At 34.0% G+C, this 22,408-nt stretch overlaps 1 protein-coding gene and 1 long non-coding RNA gene across 3 annotated transcripts; one reads left to right on the top strand and one right to left on the bottom strand.

Moving 5' to 3' along the window:
* The first annotated feature begins 12,691 nt into the window (after positions 1–12,691).
* Positions 12,692–14,671, top strand: LOC114370967. 2 transcript variants are annotated; one of them, XR_003657975.1, is made up of 6 exons: positions 12,692–12,711; positions 13,108–13,236; positions 13,443–13,761; positions 13,939–14,065; positions 14,226–14,324; positions 14,633–14,671. It is a non-coding gene; the product is annotated as an uncharacterized LOC114370967 (long non-coding RNA). The 2 variants fall into 2 exon arrangements; XR_003657974.1 differs by lacking the exon at positions 14,633–14,671 and having other exon boundaries at positions 14,226–14,499.
* Positions 14,672–17,740: 3,069 nt separating this feature from the next.
* On the bottom strand, positions 17,741–19,525 carry LOC114371643. Its single transcript, XM_028329015.1, has 2 exons — positions 18,761–19,525; positions 17,741–17,929 (listed from the first exon to the last, which is right to left on the bottom strand). Exons 1-2 carry the CDS (start codon positions 19,523–19,525, stop codon positions 17,741–17,743), a joined length of 954 nt encoding a protein of 317 aa, XP_028184816.1.
* Positions 19,526–22,408: the final 2,883 nt, after the last annotated feature.

Genomic DNA, 22,408 nt, shown 5'->3' with positions numbered 1-22,408 from the left:
GGGGACGTCGGGTTCACCTTAGCAACAACGCTGGTAGCGGCAATTGCAACCGCATTGGCTTCCATTATCTTCTTCACGCTCATCATGGCCTCCATCATTGCGGCCATTTGCTCTTTCATGGCCTCCATGTCGGCCTCCATCTACTCTTGTACCTCCTCCGCTTTACCTATTACTCTAGCTCTAGCACAGGTTCGGTGAGGGCACCGTAAAGCATTTTTTTTTCTTTTTTATAACAATGATTAGATTCTCTTTTTCTTTTCAAGGAAAGAATGCAATGAGCAATGCAACCAATGAACAACATGGATGTATGCGAATGATGCACAATTGAAGTATTGCGAATTTTTACACAGGATATGGGGTTGAATCAATTTAGATTTTCAACATGGTCCATGACATCTCCGTCAAGGTGAAACTGGAAGTAACAGGGACATCGACAACCCTAAATGTGTTTGGCAGTAGACGAAGGAGCGATGTAACACGATCCATCTTTTGCCCCAATTTTTTTGCAAGATGGTTACTTCCATGCTTCAACTTGACTTGATGAACTTTTTCGTAAAAGCACGAGCTTGGTTCAACCCCATAACCCAGGGAATGGCAATTTTGATCGCCAATACTTCAACAACATTTCATAGGGATGAAAGATTCGGGAATCCGCATGATATGCATGGAAAATGTAATCATGAAATTGAGATGCCCGAAAAAACACCCTTTCTTAGTTAACCATGCATTAGGTACCATGTTCAATCATTTTGTTTTTAAGTGAAATGGGTTTATGATCCCAACATGGTTGGCTCATGGTACCGAATATATGCAACTAAGAATGCAGCGTGAATTTTCGTGCTTCTTTTCTTTTTTGTTTTTGTTTTGTAGAGGAAAATACAAGGATCATGTATGAGCAAACATGTAGAACAAAAAGTATGTTGAACGCATATGCTTGATGATGCAATGACTCATGCAAAATGGGAATGTAATAACCGACAAATGCAGGAACGATATGTTCATTATGATGCTGAAGACATGTTTATGCGGTGCATGATATGAATGCATTTATGGACACGAGAGCCCGGAAAATTATCTCTCCTTATTGCGCATTTGGGGGGCGCAGTGCCCCATGTGTGCAGTTAAGAAGATGATATGGATCTTCCGGCTTCCCATGACAAAAGACGAGACCCACATACAACGCATGTGTGACGGTATGATGCAAATGCGCAAGCATGAAACAGAAAGAAAACAACACAAAGGGGTAATTCACACATACGAAACTACAGAGATCCAACTTTAATGCGACGTTTTGGGCATGATGGCGCCTCAACGTAATATTAAAAAGGTTAAGTATTACTCTAAAGAAACCAAACATCACTAGCAAAACTATAAACTAGTGCTATTTACCAAAAAATGCATGAGAACGAATGGCACGGAGCGTGTTTGTTCTTTGCCCCTATTCGGGAACCTATAGGACAATATCTAGGGGTCTCTAATAACTACTCCCCAACAATTCATAACTCACACGGCTGTTTTCTAGAGGTATCATCACTCAAGATAATAATATTGTGGCGGTATGGAATACCAGCGACAACACATTATAAAGAGAGAAAGCTCTAGACGAGGTTTCACTATTATCAAGCAAGTCGGAGACCTAGCATGATGATAGATTCACCTCCACTACTTAAATTCCCATGAACCCGGGTATAGGGCCCCTTTTTTACTCAAACCCGTGGGTGCTTACAATGCAGTGTAAAGAATGCGAAATAGACAACAATTATTTACATTTTACACAGTTCAACAAAATGCACACACAAAGTTTCACAATTCCACAATTCTTTAAAATAGGCCTAACTCACAAAAAGGTCCCCAGTGGAGTCGCCAACTGTCGCAACGTGCCCTTTGCGGGAGAGCGAGGACGAGGCTCACGGGTGCGCTTTCCAAAGGAGGAAAGATACGTGGAGTCGCCACCAACGTTTATTTGTGGAAAACGTCGGAAAAACCGAAGGAAACCGGTCAAAATGAAAATTCTAAGTTCGGGAGTTGTATTTACGTTTGAGGAAGGTATTAACACCTCTCACGTTTGTCTCAAAGGACAACAACCTATTTTTTAGAATTGTGGAAATTGTATTACCTTAACTTTTATTTCTTTTTATTTTTTGAGGTCAACAAAAGCGGGGCTTTTGCTCCTACGTACCCTCCATCGAAGAGGAAATTAGACCTACGTAGTTCTTTCTTATGCGTGAATCAAGTGATTCTTTTTACTTGAAGGGTGATCATTTTAAGGCGTTGGACCTTAAAAATGATTCATTTTACTTGGTAAGAAACTGAAATGATAAACTTTCAAAACCCTATTTTTTGTGGACGAGCTTGACTAGGCGAGTTGATTTTAGCCTTAGTTTCACTTTAGTTATTAGTCGATTCAATTAAGAATGAGAAATCCCAAAGAGAAAACGTCCGATTGATTTTTCGCTTCATTTTACTAAAAGGTATTTTTTTATTATTATATTATTATTTTACCTCTTTTTTTATTTCCAACGTGGTTACGACACGACCGAACGGTCGGAATTCATTTTAAAAGAAATTAACGAATACTACAATTTAAATGATCGGTGGAAATTTATTTTATTTTTAGATTAGGCGAGAAATGACTTAAATAAATGACTTAAACACGTCAAAAGGAGGTATAGAAAGCGAATGAAAATGAGAATAAAAATACATGAAACAAAATGTGGACCACCACGGGTACATAGAATGAATTGAAAAGCTCGGTTTGAAGTACTTACCCGTTGAAGACTGAAGAAAATGAAGAACGAACGATGAATGTTGAAGAACGGTCGAGAATCTTCGCGTAATTACTCACGGAAACGTTACGGAAGCACCTCGGCTTGGATTTTCTTCACAGAAATAATTTTCCTCAGCAATTTCGAGAGAATAAGAAGTGCCAAGAAGGCTGAATCCCTTCTCCCTATACTCCTCCCCCTATTTATAGCAAAATAGGGGAGGAGCTTGCCACCCAGCTCACCCAGGCGAGCAAGGTTGCTTCCTCCAGAAGCAACAGCCTTCTGGAGGAAGAATCTGGAAGGCCCAAGTGGGCCTGATTGCTATTTGTACCCCCCTTTTTACTAAATGCACCCCATCTACCTTTTTGGTAATTCTTTTTCCGTAACGTTACGAAAATTTACGAATTTCGTAACGATACTTATTTTCCTTCCGCAAGGTTACAAGTCCTTACAGATTATGTATTTACTCTTTTTTAGCTTTCGAAGAAGTTACGAAAACTCACGGATTGCGAAAAATACCTCCTTTCGATTTCCGTCACATCACGGAATTTTCACGGATCGCGTAAGCCTGCTTCCTTTTGATTTTCGGCATGTCTCGGGACTTCACATATTGTGCAACAATGGGTGCCAAATATCTCGAAGCGGCCAATCAATGGTTGTATATAATCAAATTATAATCCCCGGACGAAATTAGGGTATGACAATAATGTTTAAGAACAAATAAATAAAAAAATGAAGTATCACAAGCAATACACTTTAGTAAATAAATAAATCCAACTTGTTAATGAAAACTCACAAAAACATGTTTTCTACACCAAAATATGTCACTTATCTTCTCTTTCATATTCACTACAAGAGTAAAAGTAATAATTATTGCAAACCACATCATACAAATGTAAAACTACACACACACACACACACTGAACATAAGGCATGCAATACATTTAAGAACAATAAATAAAAAGTGAAGTGACATAAGCAATACACTTTAGTAAACAAATAAATCCAACTTGTTAATGAAAGCACACATAAAAATGTTTTATACACCAAAATATGTCACTTATCTTCTCTTTCATATTCACTACAAGAGTAAAAAACATGCAATCAATTTTAATCGATGAATTACGTAAGAAGTATCTGTATCATCAAAATCACTCTCAATGTCATTCTCACTTAACATGCATTCATCCTTGTCTGGTTTGATCAAGTCTAGTTGTTTGAGTAAATCTGCATCTATCTCGTCTCCACCTCCATCAACATCCGCAAGAGATTCATTAATGACATCAGGGTCAAGTTCCAACACTTCTTGAAGCCCTACAAGCTCATCATCTTGGTATGGAGCCTCTTGTTCAATTTCACTTACTATATTGTCAGTGATTCTGCTGCGAGCTTTTGTCTTCATTATGGCTAATCATCCTCGATGTCCCTCAGGATATGTTGTGTAATAAACTTGTTCTGCTTGTTGTGCAAATATGAATGGGTCATATGCTTTAGTATATCTTTTTTATTGTCTTACTTCAACAATGTCATACTTTTTATCTACTCATGTCCCTATATAAGGAGTATTATCAAACCAATCACACTTGAATAGAACTAACTTCATCAATGGGATGCCAGTATACTCCAATTGAATAATATCAGACAACATTCCATAAAAATCAGATTCTAGTTGACCATCAATTCCCCACACGTAAACACCATAATTTGAATAATTCGTGCCTTCATTTCAACTAATTGTTTCAAATTTGTATCCATTTATAATTTAGATAGGCCATGATTCAACTTTTCTCTTAGGTCCCCATTCCAAATTAACCAATATTGAATCTTGAATATTATTTTCTGGATTCATAACCTAAAAAATTTAACAATTAACACCATATATAACATCGTATCATTATGGAAGAAATGTTATTTCAATAATATATAAGGTGTTAACCTACATATTGCTTGAACCATGCAAGAAAGTTGGATGAAATGTCTTGGTTATGTTGAGCATCCGAAGTAGTGGGATTCAACTCCCTTAAAAAATTCTCATAAATACTGGAAAAGAGAAAACAAATTAGTCAACGTAAAAAACATAACATCATTAAAATATTAATTAGAGTTATAAAAGTATTAAAATCATCTTACTCAAAATATGGCTCAACCTCTGGACAATTTTGAAGAACGTACAAGTGAGCAACATGAACATCAACTTGGTCCAAAAAATATGTTTTGGATTTACCACTCGCTCTTCCTGGATAATTGAAAATTGATATAGGATGAGAAGATGAAGAACCTTCATCCGCATCAACATTTTGCGGCATCCTAGTCCTTCTTGTTGCAATTTGATCCGGATAGTAAAATGAGGCATAGGTAGATGTCTCCTCCACTAAGTACGCTTCACAAATCGATCCCTCAACTCTAGCTTTATTCTTGGCTTTATTTTTGAGGGAGTGCAAAAACCTAAAATTAATATGAATAAGTATTTTTTTTCAAATGACTATATGTATATAATACAATGGTGTATAAATGATTACTCATTTTATACCTCTCAAAAGGATACATCCAACGATATTGGACTGGACCACCAAGTCTTGCCTCATAAGGTAAATGAACTGGAAGATGCTCCATTGAATCAAAGAAGCTTGGTGGGAATATTTGTTCTAACTTACACAACAACACAGGTATGTTATTTTCCATAATTCTTAGTTGCTCAACATTTAAAGTTGTCGAAGTTAGTTCTCTGAAAAATTGGCTAAGTTCAACAAGTGGCTTCCAAATAGGTTTTGGTAATGAGTCAAATGCAATTGGAAGCAACCGTTGCATGAAAACATGACAATCATGACTTTTCATTCCATGAATTTTTCTCTTGTTAAGATCCACACACCGACCTAAATTGGAGGCATAGCTGATGTGCCATCATTTTCTTCTATTCTCTAAACCCTTTTTGCACCATTTTAATTATTGATTGGTCTTAATTGTCAATTAATTAGGCAGTTTTATTATTTGGGCTCATTTAGCTAATTTGATGTTTTTAATCTAATTTCAGGAATTAATGAAACATTGGGCTTAATCCGGATTTTGGTTGTGGACTTGAAGAGGGCAAATAAAGCAGCGCTTACCTTAGTTAATTTCTAATTAGGAAATTTCGCAATTTTATTTTATGTTGTTCAGTGTTTATTTCGTTTTGGGGCCAGAGTATTGTAATAGGGCCCAGTGACTTTGAGCGACTCTTTTTAAATAGCTGCCTTGGGATTCGTGCAGGGCATTCTATTATGCTATGCTATTTTCATTATTTAGAGCTTTGGTTTTAGGTTTTCACGTTTTTCTGTTCCCTCGTTACAGTTTTCGTTCTTAATGCAAATTTCTGTTTTCTATTTCTAATTACGAGTTCATTCTTGCTTCTTCTTCTACTTTCATTTACGTTTCTGTTCATTTACGTTTCTGCTTCATGTTTCATTTGCGTTTTCTGTTTAAATCCATGGAAGGCTAGATTTTCTGGTGTTGTTTCCTTTTGAGGACGAAGCCCAACTCTCTTTGAGGTTTCGTTTGTAATGTGGTTTCCTGGCAGTTTTCCCTTCACCAGTTATCCCAAATTTCGTGAATATTAATTAGTGCACGCTTCGTGTTCGATTAATTGCCTTTGAGCCTAACTTGCGTTCATGCTTAATGGACGAAGGGCTAACTGGTGTATGTGGTGCCTAATCACGTATTGAAAACCCTAAGTTGATTTTCGCTTAGTAAATTGAAATAGGGTTGGATTAAGTGGTTGACTGTTAGGGACGAATTCTCCATAACCCAGGATAAGAGAGTGGCTTCTGAATCAGAGGAAATAACCCGTTTTTAATATTAGTAGTTTCGTATTCCATTTTATTTGTTCTGCTCTTTAATTACCAAACAACTAAACCCCCCCCCCCATCGTTACTGTTACTGCAAGTATATTATGAACATTTGGCTTGTCACTGCTCGTTGGGAAACGACCTAGGATCACTTCCTAGTTACTGCATTTTCATGTTTATTTGATTCGGGTACGGCCTCGATCAATAGCCATCTGGTAACTTTAGTTCTTTGACCCATTTAAGAACAACGAGTCTTTGGGATTTGGTCATTGCATAAGCTGCCTTTGGTTTAAAGAACTTGTCACGACCAACATCTACCAGCTCAAGCTCCTTCCAATTACATATTTCTTCTAAATCCATTCGAGCATTGTGTGTATCCTTGCTTTTTCCATTGATGTCCATCACAATGTTAAAGACATTCATAAACACATTTCTTTCTGTGTGCATGACATCAATGTTATGACCCAGAAGTTGGGTTTTCCAATATGGTAACAACCAAAATATACTTTCTTTCTTCCAATTATGTTCAACACCATAACCAGGAAAATCTTTTTCTTCTTGCGACTCAAGGCAGAGCGATAAATGTGCAACTCTATTCCAAACATCAAGACTAGACAAACGTGGAGGAGGGGGTGAGGTCTCAATGCGACCCTTCTTGAATGACTTTTTATTCCTCCTATATGCATGATTAAGCGGAAGAAATTGGCGATGACAATCAAAATAACAGACCTTGTGAAAATTTAAAGTTGTGAATGCCTTTGATCGTTCCATACATATGGGACAACCAAGTCTACCAGCAGTTGTCCAACTTGACAACATCTCATAAGCTGGGAAGTCATTGATTGTCCACATCAAAGCAGCCTTCATCAAAAAATTTTGCTTCAATGACACATCAAAAGTTGGTATGCCATCATTCCATAAGGTGCATAAGTCATCTATGAGTGGTTACAAGTACACATCAATCTTGTGCCTTGGATTTGATGGACCTGGAATTAAGACAGTTAAAAACATAAATTCTCTCTTCATGCACATGCCAGGAGGAAGATTGTATGGAGTTAAAATAATCGGCCAACAAGAGTAAGTCTTCCCAAATTGACCAAAAGGACTAAATCCATCTGAACATAATCCCAATCTAACATTCCTAGGGTCCTGACTAAATTCTAGATGCATTCTATCAAAATGTTTCCACGCTTCACCATCAGATGGATGACACATGACATTTGGGTCCCTCTGATTTTCACTATGCCATCTCATGTGAGATGCAGTGGCCATTGAAGAGTACAATCATTTTAGTCTTGGAATGAGTGGAAAGTACCACATTTTTTTTAACAGGAAACTTCTTTTCAATCCCTCTCCTATTAACCGTCAAGTACCGATCACTTTTACAAAAAAAAGTAATTCATTATACTTTTATCTGAATTTTCTTTATAATACAACATGCATCCGTTCGGGCAACAATCAATTTTCAAACAACTGAGACCCAATTTCTGCACTGACCTCTTAGCTTGATAAAAATTACTAACCATAGTATTTTTTTTGGCATGGTGTTGCCCATAAGTTGAACCATACGATTAAAACACCCTTCTGACATATTATAATCAGATTTCAAGCTAAGACAGGCCAAAGAAGTTGACAATTCTGAATGATGCTCACATCCTTCCCACAATGGTGCTTGAGCAGTTGCAAGCATATCAAAGAACTTTTGAGCTTCAGGATTAGGATTCTCCTCCATGCATTCTGTCTCAATTACACCCTGTTGTTCTATGTATTGGCCAATTGATGGTCCAGCATGATCCATGATCATTTGCTCGTAAGGATTCAATTCTTTCCTTTGCCTACCACTTTCAAAGTAGGAACCTTGCAACACTATGGGAGGAAATCATGGTAACTCTTCACCGTGGTTTGTCCACCAATAATAATTTGGCATGAACCCTTCCTCATAAAGATCTTTCATCACATCATCCACAAACTTGAAAACTTTACATTTGCATTTCTTGTAGGGACACCTTGTTTGTTCTCCTTGCATTTGAAACATGTCCTAACTACTAACAAATTGTACAAATTCAAACACTCCTTCTCTAAACTCATTTGTCCAACGTTTATTATCATCCAACCTCTAATACATCCACCTTCGATTCTCAGGAATCTCCATTGATACAAACTACCAACAACAAATCTCCATCAAGAAAAGTCAAGAAGCAAGAAAATATCATCATCAAATGAAATGATTCGATAGTATTCAATGGAGTGTGTTCATGCAAACACACAAAAGACATACTACTATAGTGTTTGCATGGAAGTTGAAACAGTCAACTTAATGTTTATTTACTATGATTGATTTGAAACTTTAGATAAAGTAAGGTTGATGATGGAACATGGATATTGTGTATTACAAGTACCTCAATGTAGGTATAATTAGACAATGAAGAAAAAACTCCTACACAAAATTAATAAATACATTATATTTATTTTTAATAGTTAATAGGGAAAAATAGTGCAAACTTACACATGCAATGCTCTTTTTTCTAATATCATTCATGTTCCTTAATCAATTTGTGTCCCGTGATCTAAGGGCTAGCTTGGATAAGTCTTTTTTATTTTAAAAAAATAAAATTGTGTCTATTATGTGAAATTAATGAATTATAGTAGTACTATACTAGTAGAGAAAAATAAAACTATTGTTCAGAGCTTAGTTCAAATAAAGTAATTATAAATTTGCTTACATTTAATTATGAGCGTAAAAAAATATAAAATAGAAAAGAATGATTAATTTTAAATTATCTATTGAATTATCTTTAACTTAAATTTAAATATATTTAATTAAGTAATTTATTGTATCAATATTATAACATACACTGCAACAATTTAAACATGAACAAAAAAGACAAACCAAGAGAGGGGTCCAATGAGATGTGTCGACCACTGTAGCTAGTTCCTCTGCCAAGAGAGTGATTAACCTGGATACTTATTAAATTTTGATAATCTTTTATTAATTATCGCACTCAAATTTATCAGCAATAATTTGTCTAAAATTTTTGCATTTATTTTGTATGAAAAATTGTATTTGGACAGATCAACCCACAAATTATAATCAATAACTATTTAAAAGAATTATTTTCAAGGTGTTTTCTCTAACAATTAGGAACATTGTGAATTGATATCATTTCACAACCAAACATATACTCCATGCCAGTTTAATATATAAGGAATGCCAAGATATTATTCCTAAACATTAAGGAAATGTTAGCATTTTTAATCTTTTCCCCACTCTAGACATTGATTTATGTACACTTATGTCAGGATATTATTTCTGAACATCAAGTAATTTTGTTAATTATATTACCCTTAAGACCATTGCCAATAAAACTTTCATTGAAAATCATAATACTTGATGTTATCTATCGATAAACCTTTCTATTTATTCTTTTTGTTAGCCAATTATACTAATTTTTTCTAACATGTATTTATATTTATATAATCCTAATTTTATTTGTAGTCCTGCATTGGTCTAGTGTTCAAGCAACGTGAACTGGGGTTCATGAATGAATTTTTTTCTTAGAGAGAGTCACATCATACTGTTCTAAAACACGGGAAGTGTTAACCCTACAATACCATTAATTCTACCTTTCGTTTTTTTTATTCCTTCTTTGTGCTTCCAGCATGCCAACCTAGCACACACTGCACAGTCAAACACAGAACTAAACATGTCCTAAAACATGTGAAGTGTTTTGAGTGCCTGAAATGTGTCAATCATCACGGACAAGACTGTTCTTGGCACTTCATCTACCACAAACATGAGTTTGTCTGAGATAAGGAGGACTAATTCTAAAAGATGGTTTCATAGAGGCAATTTGAGGGGTTCTTCATCACTTATCCCTACTACAAAGCACTCAAAACACACAACCAGCAAAAAAAAAATTGAAGTTCCACAACCTAGGTCTGGCAATGCAAAACTCAGAGCAAAGAAATTCCATAAAAAAATATATTTCAACATACAGCAGCAATATTTCAGTTAGCAAAAATTGTTCTAATTATATCTAAATCGGAGCAAAAGTGTTGGAAAAAACAGGGAACTCAAAACCCAAAACAGAATAAGCAAAAAAAAAAAAAAGATGAAATAACTTACTATGTAAGAGCTCCAAACCAGAAGAGAGGAAGGTATAGCGTGCACTGCAATGTAGATGAAATTTAAAAGATGAAACCCTAGGAAGAGCAAGAACTGATAACTTTTATTCTCATTCTTTTCTTTCTTTCTAAAATCACTGTACAATAACCTTTACTCTTTCTTGTCTTTCTTTCAAAAAGCACTAGACCTTTACTCTCTTTCTTTCAAAAAGCACTACACTACTTTTCACGTTTTTTTGTGTGTTTCTTTGTTTTGTTTTTTCATTTTCTTTCTTTTATTTTTTCTTTTCATCATTTTTGACGTCATTTTCTTTTTCTTTTCTTTTGTTTTCTCTGTGTTTTTTCTTTTCTTTTTTATCTCTTTTTTTTTATTTTCTCTTTATTATTATTATTATTGTTGTTGTTGTTGTTATTATTATTATTATTATTATTATTATATTTAAATTCTTTTTTTTCACATTTAGCTTCTTTTTTATTTCTTTTCTTGTAGTGTTCTTTCTTCCTTCCTTTTTCTTTCTTTTCTTTCTTTTATTTTTTTTTCTTTTCATCATTTTTTATGTCCTTTTTCTTTCTAAGGTTCGAATTGAAATAAAAAAACTGAACAACCATGGTGAAGTGTTAATTAAACTAACCAAGTTGTGCTTGTCTTCGAAGTACTCAGGTTCGGATTGAGGCTTGGAGGTCTTGGCTCGTTTAGCTCGAGGCTGAGCTTTGGGCTTGTTATCTTCGGGTGCATCGTGTTTGGCTTCTTGACCCTGCTTCATCTTTCTCTTAGCTCCTCTCCTCATTGTGCTCGCTAGAACCAAATAGGGAAGAAAGAGAAATAGGGTTTGGCTTTGGGAGGTGAACGCTGAATAAAAGGCGTTGGATCTGATTCATGGTTGCCAAATATTTCTCTTTCATTGGCGCTTCATTTTCCCTTTCTTCATCAAATATTTTCTATTTTTAAAATATTTATTTATGTAATTTGTTGACCGTATTTTTATCTATATTATTATAAATAACATGAAATTCTTAATATAAATAAAAAATATTATCACTAAATTAGAAACATTATTTTAAAAGATAAATATAATATATAAAATAAAAAACTTATATAAATATGCATATTCTAATATATGTGAATATTATTTTTTTACATATATTAAGGTTAAGATATTTTTATTATTTATTAAAATAGTGTTTTTTTTATTTCTATTTAACTTTATTTAATCAAGTGGTTAATTTTCTTAAAGAATTAAATTATATAGTAAATAAATGTACTTAAATAAAATGAGAAAATTTTTCTATCTTTAAAATATTTATTTATGTAATTTATTGACAGTATTTCTATTTATGTTATAATAAAAAACATGAATTTCTTAATATAGATAAAAAAATATTGTCACTAAATCACAAACATTGTTTTAAAAGATAAATATAATATATAAAATAAAAAAATTTATATAAATATACCTATTCTAATTTATGTGAATAGTATTTTTTACATATATTAAGATTAAGTTACTTTTATTATTTATCAGAACAACATTTTTTATATATATTTAACTTTATGTAATCAAGTGGTTATTTTTTAAAAAAATTAAATTATATAGTAAATAAATGTACTTAAATAAAATGAGAATATTTTCTATTTTTAAAATATTTATTTATGTAATTTATTGACAGTATTTTTATCTATGTTACAATAAGTAACATAAATTTCTTAATATAGGTAAAAAAAATATTGTCACTAAATCAGAAACATTATTTTAAAAGATAAATATAATATATAAAATAAAAAACTTATATAAATATACCTATTCTAATTTATGTGAATAATACTTTTTACATATATTAAGATTAAGTTATTTTTATTATTTATTAGAATAGTATTTTTTATTTATATTTAACTTTATGTAACCAAGCGGTTATTTATTAGAATAGTATTTTTTATTTATATATAAGTTATTTTTATATTCTAATTTGCCTGGCCTGAATTCCAACATGAAAAATGGAAGGTGAGTTTGTATGAAATTCATGTGCGTTCTCGTCATTTTTGTAATAAAAAATATGAAAACATTAATTGCGGTTTTCTTTTTAAAACATTTACCTACAGATTTATTAGGGCTTTATAGTTTACAAGTTTACTTTCAAACTGTTACCATGCTTTATTTTGCACTTTTATTCTATTCTCAATATAAAGGATTTGTTTTCCCCTGCATAAATTGCAATACAGGTAAGTTCTTTTCTGTTCAAATACAAACTCACAACTAATGGACCAATGTCAACAAGAATGCTATTCAAGATTTAAGATTGTATATAATTCATAACCCTTTATTCTTAACCATTTACATTGGCTATTGTTCAATAAACTTGCACATAAATACTTGAATTCCCTTATTCTCTATTTCTAGGGATGGTATTATTGTGAGAAAGTTGATGGAGGAATCAATTTTCATGTGTGTAGTCTGAAGGAAGGAACACTTAACTGGGAAATGTTGCAATTCAAGCCAAAATTTCCACGTCAAGTATTGCTTTGCAGAGTAAGTAATAGTTATATCATTCATTGAGAGCTTTGTCACTGGTGCTCTTGTAAATTTAGTTGGAAGAGAGCATGGTTACGCATTGCCAATAAAATTTGGTTTGTTTGTTAGCTGGTTCACTAGCATTCTATTTCTACCTTTCATGAAGTAAATTTTTCTTTCTTTCTCGGTATCATTTATTTATTTATTTTTAAATTTTTGCTCAGGTTGGGGAATTTTATGAAGCTTGGGGAATAAATGTATGTATTCTTGTTGAATATGAGGGTTTAAATCCTTTTGGCGGTCTGCAATCAGATAGTATCCCGAGAGCTGGTTGTCCTGTTGTGGTATTTTTATTTTTGTCGGCAAACTTTTATATTGATGCTGCCATTTGTTTTGGTTATTTTCTTTTCTCATGAAATTTAATTTTTATATTGATAATTGTGAATGAACTTCTTATATGTATAATAATCACTTTCTTCCTTTCTTTGGTCAAAGAATCTTCGACAAACTTTAGATGATCTGACACAAAGCGGTTATTCAGTGGTGAGTATAACAATTAATCAATGCTCTACCATTTTTTTATGCTGTTTAAATTTTTATCCCTCCATGACTGAACTTATGCTATCTTTTGTTGTCCATCTGTTTGTAGCATTCTTCAAAATGAAACCCAAATGGACTAATCCCTATTTACTCACATATGTTGTTTGTAAATTCTCATAGTGCCTGCCATCTTACCAGTCTATGAGTACATGCTGCTAATAAATTTTGGTCTCAACACTGCATTGTGGAGGAGGCAGGCTCAGGGCCCAACTCAAGCTCGATCCAGGAAACGTCTCTTTATATCTGGGTATGTACAACATTTTCTATATGTCAATGGCCTCTGTTTGGGGGTGTGTCATCAATTGATAGAGCTTGTTGTGGTTATCAGTGAGGAAAAGAAACTTGTCTTTTTTGCTAATGTTTGTTTTATTTGTGAGTTGAAAGTTGATGATTTGTGGATTTAATAGATTAAAAGAAGGAAGGGGCATATGGACAGAGGTTAAGGCATCATCCATAACAGACAGAAATCCAACTTGAAATTGAAAATAAGCAATATGGTTATTGGAGTAAGTATTACAACTTCTATAACTGTGAACTACAGTGTTTGAATATAGCTTCTCTACAGTTAGTTCCAATTACTTCAGATTTCTCTATGGTTATTGCTTAGCTGTAATTGAGTCAACTTACCTACCTTACATAGTTGGGTTTTGTATGGATGAGATCAGTTTTATGAAATAATAAAATGTCATTTTCAGAATTCTTCTTTCACTTTCTCTAATTTTTCTTGAGCTTTCAAGTTGGTTGTTATAATTATGATAATAATATATTGGCTGATTTAAAGGCACAGTTAATCATGGTCTGTTGTTTCAACCAGCAAATTCAGCTCTGCCCCTTGCTCTCCATGCCTACCGTGATGTTGATTAGGCATTTAACCTGAGATGTTGGAATCTTCACATATGTGTCCTGCGTATTTCTTGCTCCTAACCTAGTCTCTTGGCGGTCTAAGAAACAAACCTTGGTGGCCCAATCGAGCATGGAGGTAAAGCATTTCTGTTTGACACGCAACAGAAAAAAGTATTATGGCTGCAGTCTCTTTTCACAGAACTTGGGGTTGAATTTACTGTTGATAAATATTTGTGTTTTAATTTAAAATTTATAAATATATATTAATTATATTAATTCTATTTTATAAAATAAAATATTTATTTTAGATTTTCTTAAGATTTTGTTTTAATGAGTTAACAATTTGTTAAGGTTGTTTTGATACCTCTAAGTTGTTATCTAACAATCATATTTTCCAACGGTCATATTATTCTGTTGTTGCATAAATGCTTATATATATCTTTCTTCCTCTCTAGAGAGAGAATACCGACAGAGCTACGGTCTCATCTCTTTCTCCCAAAATTTTATATTTCTTCTCTTATAAAATAATTTATTTCTTGAGAGTAAGAGCATTGGTGTTCATAAGGTTCGGGGATTCTTTCGCTGCACACGATCGGAACCAACGGGTTGTCGTATCTTGGGAGAGGAGCGCAATCAAAATTTCTTACCCGTGCAGTGGGGGCGTTTTCTCTCTAAGGACAACGTTTACGCGCTTCAACCCAGGCTATTTAATTCTTTCCCTTAATTTATTTTTTCCTTGTGCTTATTGTATGTTATAATGCATTATTCATGTGTTGTCAATTAAATTTATTTTGCTACTGTTGTTTTGTTATTTAATTCAAGATTGTGCATCTTCTTCGTATTTATTTTATTTCATTTTTTTATTTTATTTTTCTAACATTTACTACACCCACTATCCTATGTGCCAATCTCAGTACTATGTCACTGTTGGAAGAAGAAGAAGATTTTATTTCATTTGGCACACAAAATACAAGAGTATGATCCCCTATTTGTACTAAAATAGAGTGACCACTCACATAATTTGCTTATTCAAGAATACTAAATGCTCACATAATTGCTTATTCAAGACTTTGTAACTTACAACCTTACAACTTTCATCTTCCACAATTTAAGGCTCATAAAACTTGTTATTATTATTTTTCTAATTAATATCTAACATCCTCCCTTAATTGGAAAATTCTTCTGCACACCAAGTCTTGCTCGCAATCTTCGAAAATCTTCAAATTTGAGAGGCTTGGTGAAAATATCCGCAACTTGATCTTGAGTTTTCACATGTGTCAATTCTACTTCTTTCTTTGTAATGAACTCTCTAATGAAATGATACCTTGTATCTATATGCTTACTTCGTTCATGGAACACCGGATTCTTGGCAAGCTCTTGTGCAGATCTATTATCAACATAGATCTTTGTGCTTTCCTTTTGCAACAACTGAAGTTCCTCCAACGATCTTCTTAGCCAAATGGCATGACATGTGCAAGAAGTTGCAGCTACATACTCGGCTTCACAAGTAGAAAGTGTCACAATGCCTTGCTTCTTAGAACTCCATGTAAAAACACAATCACCCATAAAAAATACAAATCCGGAAGTACTTTTTCTATCATCAATATCTCCGGCAAAATCACTATCATAAAATCCCACAAGCTTATAGTTATTGGAGGGAGAATAAAATAATCCAAAATCAATTGTACCTTTCAAGTAACGAAGAATTCTTTTTGCGGCTTTTAGATGAGGAGAGGTAGGAGCCTCCGTAAAGCGACACACAACTCCCACCGCATATAGAATATCGGGCCTTGTATTGGTTAGATACCTTAAACTCCCCACAAGACTCTTGAAAACCGTGGAGTCTACCTTCTCTCCTTCATCAAACTTTGATAACTTCAAGCCACCTTCCATAGGTGTGTTCACGGGATTGCAATCAAGCATATTAAATTTCTTCAACACTTCTTTTGTGTAGCTTTCTTGTGAGACAAAGATACCATTCTCCATTTGCTTCACTTCCATTCCCAAGTAATATGACATGAGTCCCATATCTGTCATATCAAATTCACGAGACATAGACTCCTTGAAGTCTTCAAACAAATTTGGGTTATTGCCGGTAAAGATAAGGTCATCCACATAAAGACAAATAAATAAGACATCACCATTATTAAAAGTTTTAACATAAAGAGCATACTCATTTTGACAACGAACAAGCCCATTGTCTTGGAAGTACTTGTCAATGCGAGTATTCCATGCCCTCGGTGCTTGCTTTAGACCATACAACGCCTTGTTCAATTTCAAGACTTTTCCTTCTTGACCTTCGATGACAAAACCCATTGGTTGTTCAACATAGACATCTTCTTCAAGATAGCCATTTAGAAATGCTGATTTTACATCAAGCTGAAAAATTCTCCACTTCATTTAAGCTTCCAAGGAAATAAGAAGACGAATGGTTTCCATGCGGGCAACCGGTGCAAACACTTCATCATAATCAACTCCATATTTTTGCTTATAACCTTTAGCTACAAGTCTTGCTTTGTGTCTCTCAACCTCTCCTTTTGCATTCTTCTTGATTTTGAACACCCATTTGACTCCAATTGCTTCATGACCATTGGGAAGGCTTGATAACTCCCAAGTGTTGTTCTTCTCAATGACTTTGATTTCTTCTTCCATGGCTTGTCTCCACCTTTTGTCTTTCATTGTTTCATCAAAGTTTAAGGATTCACTATCAATAAAAAGATAAAACAAATCATTTATAACTTCAGTCTCATCATATAATTCTTGAATATTTCTCATTCTTCTTGGCCTTTCACTTGAACTCCCTTCGGAAGATGATGAGGCTTCATTGGTTGAAGGAGTTGGTGAAAGTGCTGGAGTTGAATCATTTGGAGTCAAGGCTTCTTCATCTATTTCTTCAAAGTATGGGAAAAAAATCATAAGTGTCTTCTTTCTCCTCCCAATTCCATGTGCCTTCTTCATAGAACTCGACATCTCAGCTCACAATTGTCTTTCCATTGTTTGGATTATACAATTTGTAGCCTTTTGAGCTTGCATCATAGCCAATGAACACATGTTTCTCACTCCGATCATCAAGCTTGAATCATCCTTGGTCGGGTACATGAGCATATGTAATGCTCCCAAATACTCTCAAGTGATCAACTCTTGGCTTCACTCCACTCCATGCTTCTTGTGGTGTTTGATCTTTGACATTCTTTGTTGGGGAGCGATTGGACAAATAAATGGCACATGCAACAGCTTCGGCCCAAAATTCCTTTGGCATATTTTTAGCCTTCAACATACATCTAGTCATATTAAGAATAGTTTTATTTTTTCTCTCCGCTACCCCATTTTGTTATGGAGATCTAGGAAACATTAGAGGGCGACGAATCCCATATTTTTCACAAAATTCATTAAATTCTTTTGATGTGAATTCGCCACCTCTATCGGATCTTAGAGCTTTGATTACATAACCACTCTCCTTTTCCACAAAAGCTTTAAAATTTTTAAAAGCTACAAATGCCTCAGATTTTTGCTTTAGAAAATAAACCCAAGTCTTTCTACTATAATCATCAATAAAAAACAAGAAATATTTATTGTTACCACATGAAGGAGGATTGATTGGGCCACACACATCGGTGTAAACAAGTTGGAGAGGCTCCTTTGCTCTTGAATTAGCTTCTTTTGGAAAACTCCTTCTTGCATGCTTTCCAAGGAGACATGCTTCACACAATTGATTAGGATGGTTGATGTGAGGCATCCCTTTCACCATCTTCTCCTCTCCTAAGGATTTTAGTGCTCCAAAATTCAAGTGTCCAAATCTCATATGCCAACACCATGATTCATCTTTTATGCTAGCCTTCAAACATTTTGCTTCATTGGTTTTAATGTTCAAAGTGAACATTCTATTTCTTGACATAAACACCTTGGCAATCAAATTAGAATTTTGATCTCGAAGCCATAAACAACAATCTTTCATATGAATTTCATACCCTTTTTCAACAAGTTGTCCCAAAATCAAAATATTGCTTTTTAGTTTAGGAACATAGTAAACATCCGTGATTAATTTGTGAGCACCATCTTTTAAAGAAATTAAAATGATACATTTTCCTTAGATTTGCACCTTGGAAGAATCTCCAAAAGAAACATTTCCTTTCACCTTCTCATCAAGTTCCACAAATTTCTCTTTGCATCCACACATGTGATTGCTTGCTCCATTGTCAAGATACCATAAGCATTTGTCTTCCTTCTCACCATTATTAAGTGATAGTAGTAGTGTTGACTCTTCAACTTCTTTATCTTCTTTATCATCAACAAGATTGACCTTCTCTTCAACATTTGTTCTACACTCCCAAGAGTAATGGCTATATTTATGACAATTAAAACATTCAACATTAGATTTATCATACCTCCTTTCATATGCTTTTTCATAATTGTTTCTACCTCTTCCTCTTCCTCCTCCACGACTTCTAGTGGATTGATGGCTCCTCCATTCATTATTGTCAAAATTATCACGATCTCCTCTTCCTCCTCTTCCTTGGCCATGACCACGTCCACGACCACGTCCACGTGCTTTTTGACTACTTTCTCCTCCATTTTCTTTCAAAGAAGCTTTGGCTTTGAGGACTTGCTCCAATGGCTCATCATGTCTTCTATTGAACCTTTCTTCATAGGCTTGAAGAGAACCAATCAATTGATCTATGGTCATTGAGTCTAAATCCTTAGACTCTTCAATAGCACAAACCACATAATCAAATTTAGCGATTAAGGACCGAAGGATCTTTTCCACCACACGAACATCTTCCATATTTTCTCTATAACGCTTCATTTGGTTCACAATAGCCAACACCTTGTTGCCAAAATCTGAGATAGATTCAGATTCCTTCATATGCAATGATTCAAACTCTCTACATAGAGTTTGTAGGCGCACCTTTTTTACCTTATCAACACCTTCCAGGGAGGTTTTCAAAATCTCCTATGCTTCTTTGGATGTGGTTGCATTTGACACCAACTCGAACATAGCTTCATCCAAACCTTGATGAATGAAAGTAAGTGCTTGTTGATCCTTCTTCTTCGACTTCAACAAAGTCTCTTTCTCATTTGGTGACAAAATAGCCTCATTTTGAGGTTGGGTATAACTTTTTTCTACAATCTCCCATGCATCTTGAGAACCTAACAAGGCTTTCGTGCGACGACACCAATTATCATAATTCTCTTTGGTAAGACGAGTGAATTGAAACATACTCAAGCCATTGCTTGCCATCTCTCAACTCACAAAGTATTTCTCTCTCAACTCATAAAGTGTTTCTCTCTCAACACTCTAGAACTCAAGCTCTGATACCACTTTGTTGGAAGAAGAAGAAGATTTTATTTCATTTGGCACACAAAATACAAGAGTATGATCCCCTATTTATACTAAAATGGAGTGACCACTCACATAATTTGCTTATTCAAGAATACTAAATGCTCACATAATTGCTTATTCAAGACTTTGTAACTTACAACCTTACAACTTTCATCTTCCACAATTTAAGGCTCATAAAACTTGTTATTATTATTTTTCTAATTAATATCTAACAGTCACCAGCTCGTAATCCCTTTCTTCATGTTAGAACAAAGCATGTGGGACTTGTCCTATTATTTGTAAGGAAGGTGAACAACCAAAGCTTTCATCTCTATTATGTTTCTGCTCTAGACAAATGTACTCACATTCTAACTGAACCAAAGCTGTCACACCTCCATTTTAGAGAACTTCAACAAAAACTCAGTTTTTTTTTGTTTTTATCAATTCTCGGATCAGCCCCTCTTGACTTTGAGGGGGAGTATTGGAGTGATGTCACATTACTGCTGTTACTCTGTTAGTATTTTACAACTTTAACCTATGGTGTTTAGTTGTGACTTCTCTATAATTTCTACTGTTAGGTGCAATTACTTTAGATTTGTCTAAGTTATTTTTGAGTTGTAACTGAGCTTAACTATGTAACTATATACATTTAGGTTTTGTATAGATCAATTTTTTGAAATTGTGAAATTACATTTTCAGATCTATAGTTTCAGCTCTCTATCTAAATTCTTCTTTCTTTGATTTTTCTCACACTTTTTTACAATTTTTACTCTGCTATTTTGTACTCTTTTAATGTTGGCTTAACTGCAAATTTAGTCCCCCTATTTGATTCAAATTTTGAATTTTGTCCCCCTATAATTTAATTTACAGATTGAGTCCCCCATTTTTTGCAGTCCCTTATTTCAGTCCCGAAGCCCGAAATTGGATGTTAACTGTTACTTGCGAACGTGGACTGCCACGTGTCCGGCTTTGATTGAACAACATTTTGGTGCACACTTTTAACCATTTGTGGTAATTACCTCAACCCTCATTGGTAATTACCTCGGACAAGTTGTTTGTCCTTGAGCTTATCCTTCTTCCTGGAACTCGAAACCATGAAATCTCAAATTCATAGCACGAACCCGAAGTGAATCCTTAAAGAGTGAGACTTGTGAGGTGTTAGAGTCATTGTTCACCACTACTAGAAAAATGCAATTTAGCAATCGAAATTAGCGACCAAAAATTTTCGATCTCTGTTAGCGACCGAATTAGCAACTACACAGTTAACGTTGCATTTCGCGACTGAATTTGCGACCGAAATTGGTCATGATGTTTAACTTGGGTCAACGACTGAATTTGCGACCGAAATGAAAGGTCGCTGAAAACTTCAGTGGCTATTTCGGTTGCTGAATATGTTAAAAAACAAAATTACTTTAGCCACCGAAGTAGCGACCGATATGTAATTGAAGATAACAACCGAAGATGTTTCGGTCGCTTAATGAAGATTATAGCGACCGAAATGAATTCGATCGTTATGCGTATTTCTGTTTTGAGATTAGTGACCGAATTAGCGACTAAAATTTCTTTATTCTATATAAGTGAAGTAAAAAAATATTGTATTTATTATAAATATATAATATACTTAAATATATTTTATACTAGAAAAATATTCAAATTAGTATATTAGTAATATTTTTCAATTAAGAAATTAGTATTTACATTATTTGATATAGATAAATAAGGCATGCTTATCATTAGTCTTTTAATTTGTGCTTTTTACAAAATAAATATTTAAAAATGATAATAAATACCCTTTATAGTCTGAAAATATATGATAATGAAAATTTATAAAATTAGGTAATTCAAAATATAAGATATAAGTGTAACACGAGAATTATTCAATAAGTTTAAATATGACATAAGTAAAATTTATGCATTGATAAAGACCCAATTTGACTTTAGTACAACATGTGCATTGAGCAAGACCCAATAAGATGCAATGCGAAACATATGTATTCACTAAAATCCCAAATTTACTTTGATTTAAGGCTTAATTGCAAAATATGTCCCCCTATTTTACCTATAATTTCACCAAATTAGTCCTCCTATTTTTTAATTCCCATTTGAGTCACTGATTTTAACTAGGGGTGGATAAAGAGGCTCGGGTTCATGAATCAGATAGCAAGGTTTGTGGTTCGCGCAAGCCACAAACCATTTTTTTAATAAAATCCATGGCTATGCAAGATTTTGGGTCCGTCCAACATAATCCGCAAGCTGTGTGGGTTTGGACGACGGGATTCATGGGTTGACCCGCAAACCCACAACTACTAACCAAGGCCAACTCAAACTAAATTAATCCTAAAAGCCTAATCCAAAATTTCTTTTGATTTATGTTGAAAATTGATTTGGTTGTATTAAAAATTTTGTAATTGAGTATTTGTTAGAGAT

The sequence above is a fragment of the Glycine soja genome, chromosome 10 (genome assembly GCF_004193775.1).
Source record: "Glycine soja cultivar W05 chromosome 10, ASM419377v2, whole genome shotgun sequence".
In the NCBI taxonomy this organism is placed as follows: domain Eukaryota; kingdom Viridiplantae; phylum Streptophyta; class Magnoliopsida; order Fabales; family Fabaceae; genus Glycine; species Glycine soja.
This window is presented reverse-complemented; position numbering and strand designations above follow the sequence as displayed.

Coding starts and splice junctions, on each gene's coding strand:
- LOC114371643 (XM_028329015.1), bottom strand. CDS start 19,525: ATGAAGGAATCTGAATCTATCTCAGATTTTGGCAACAAGGTGTTGGCT. Junction 17,930..18,760: donor CTTTTGGAGATTCTTCCAAG/GTGCAAATCTAA, acceptor TGTATGTTGAAG/GCTAAAAATATGCCAAAGGA.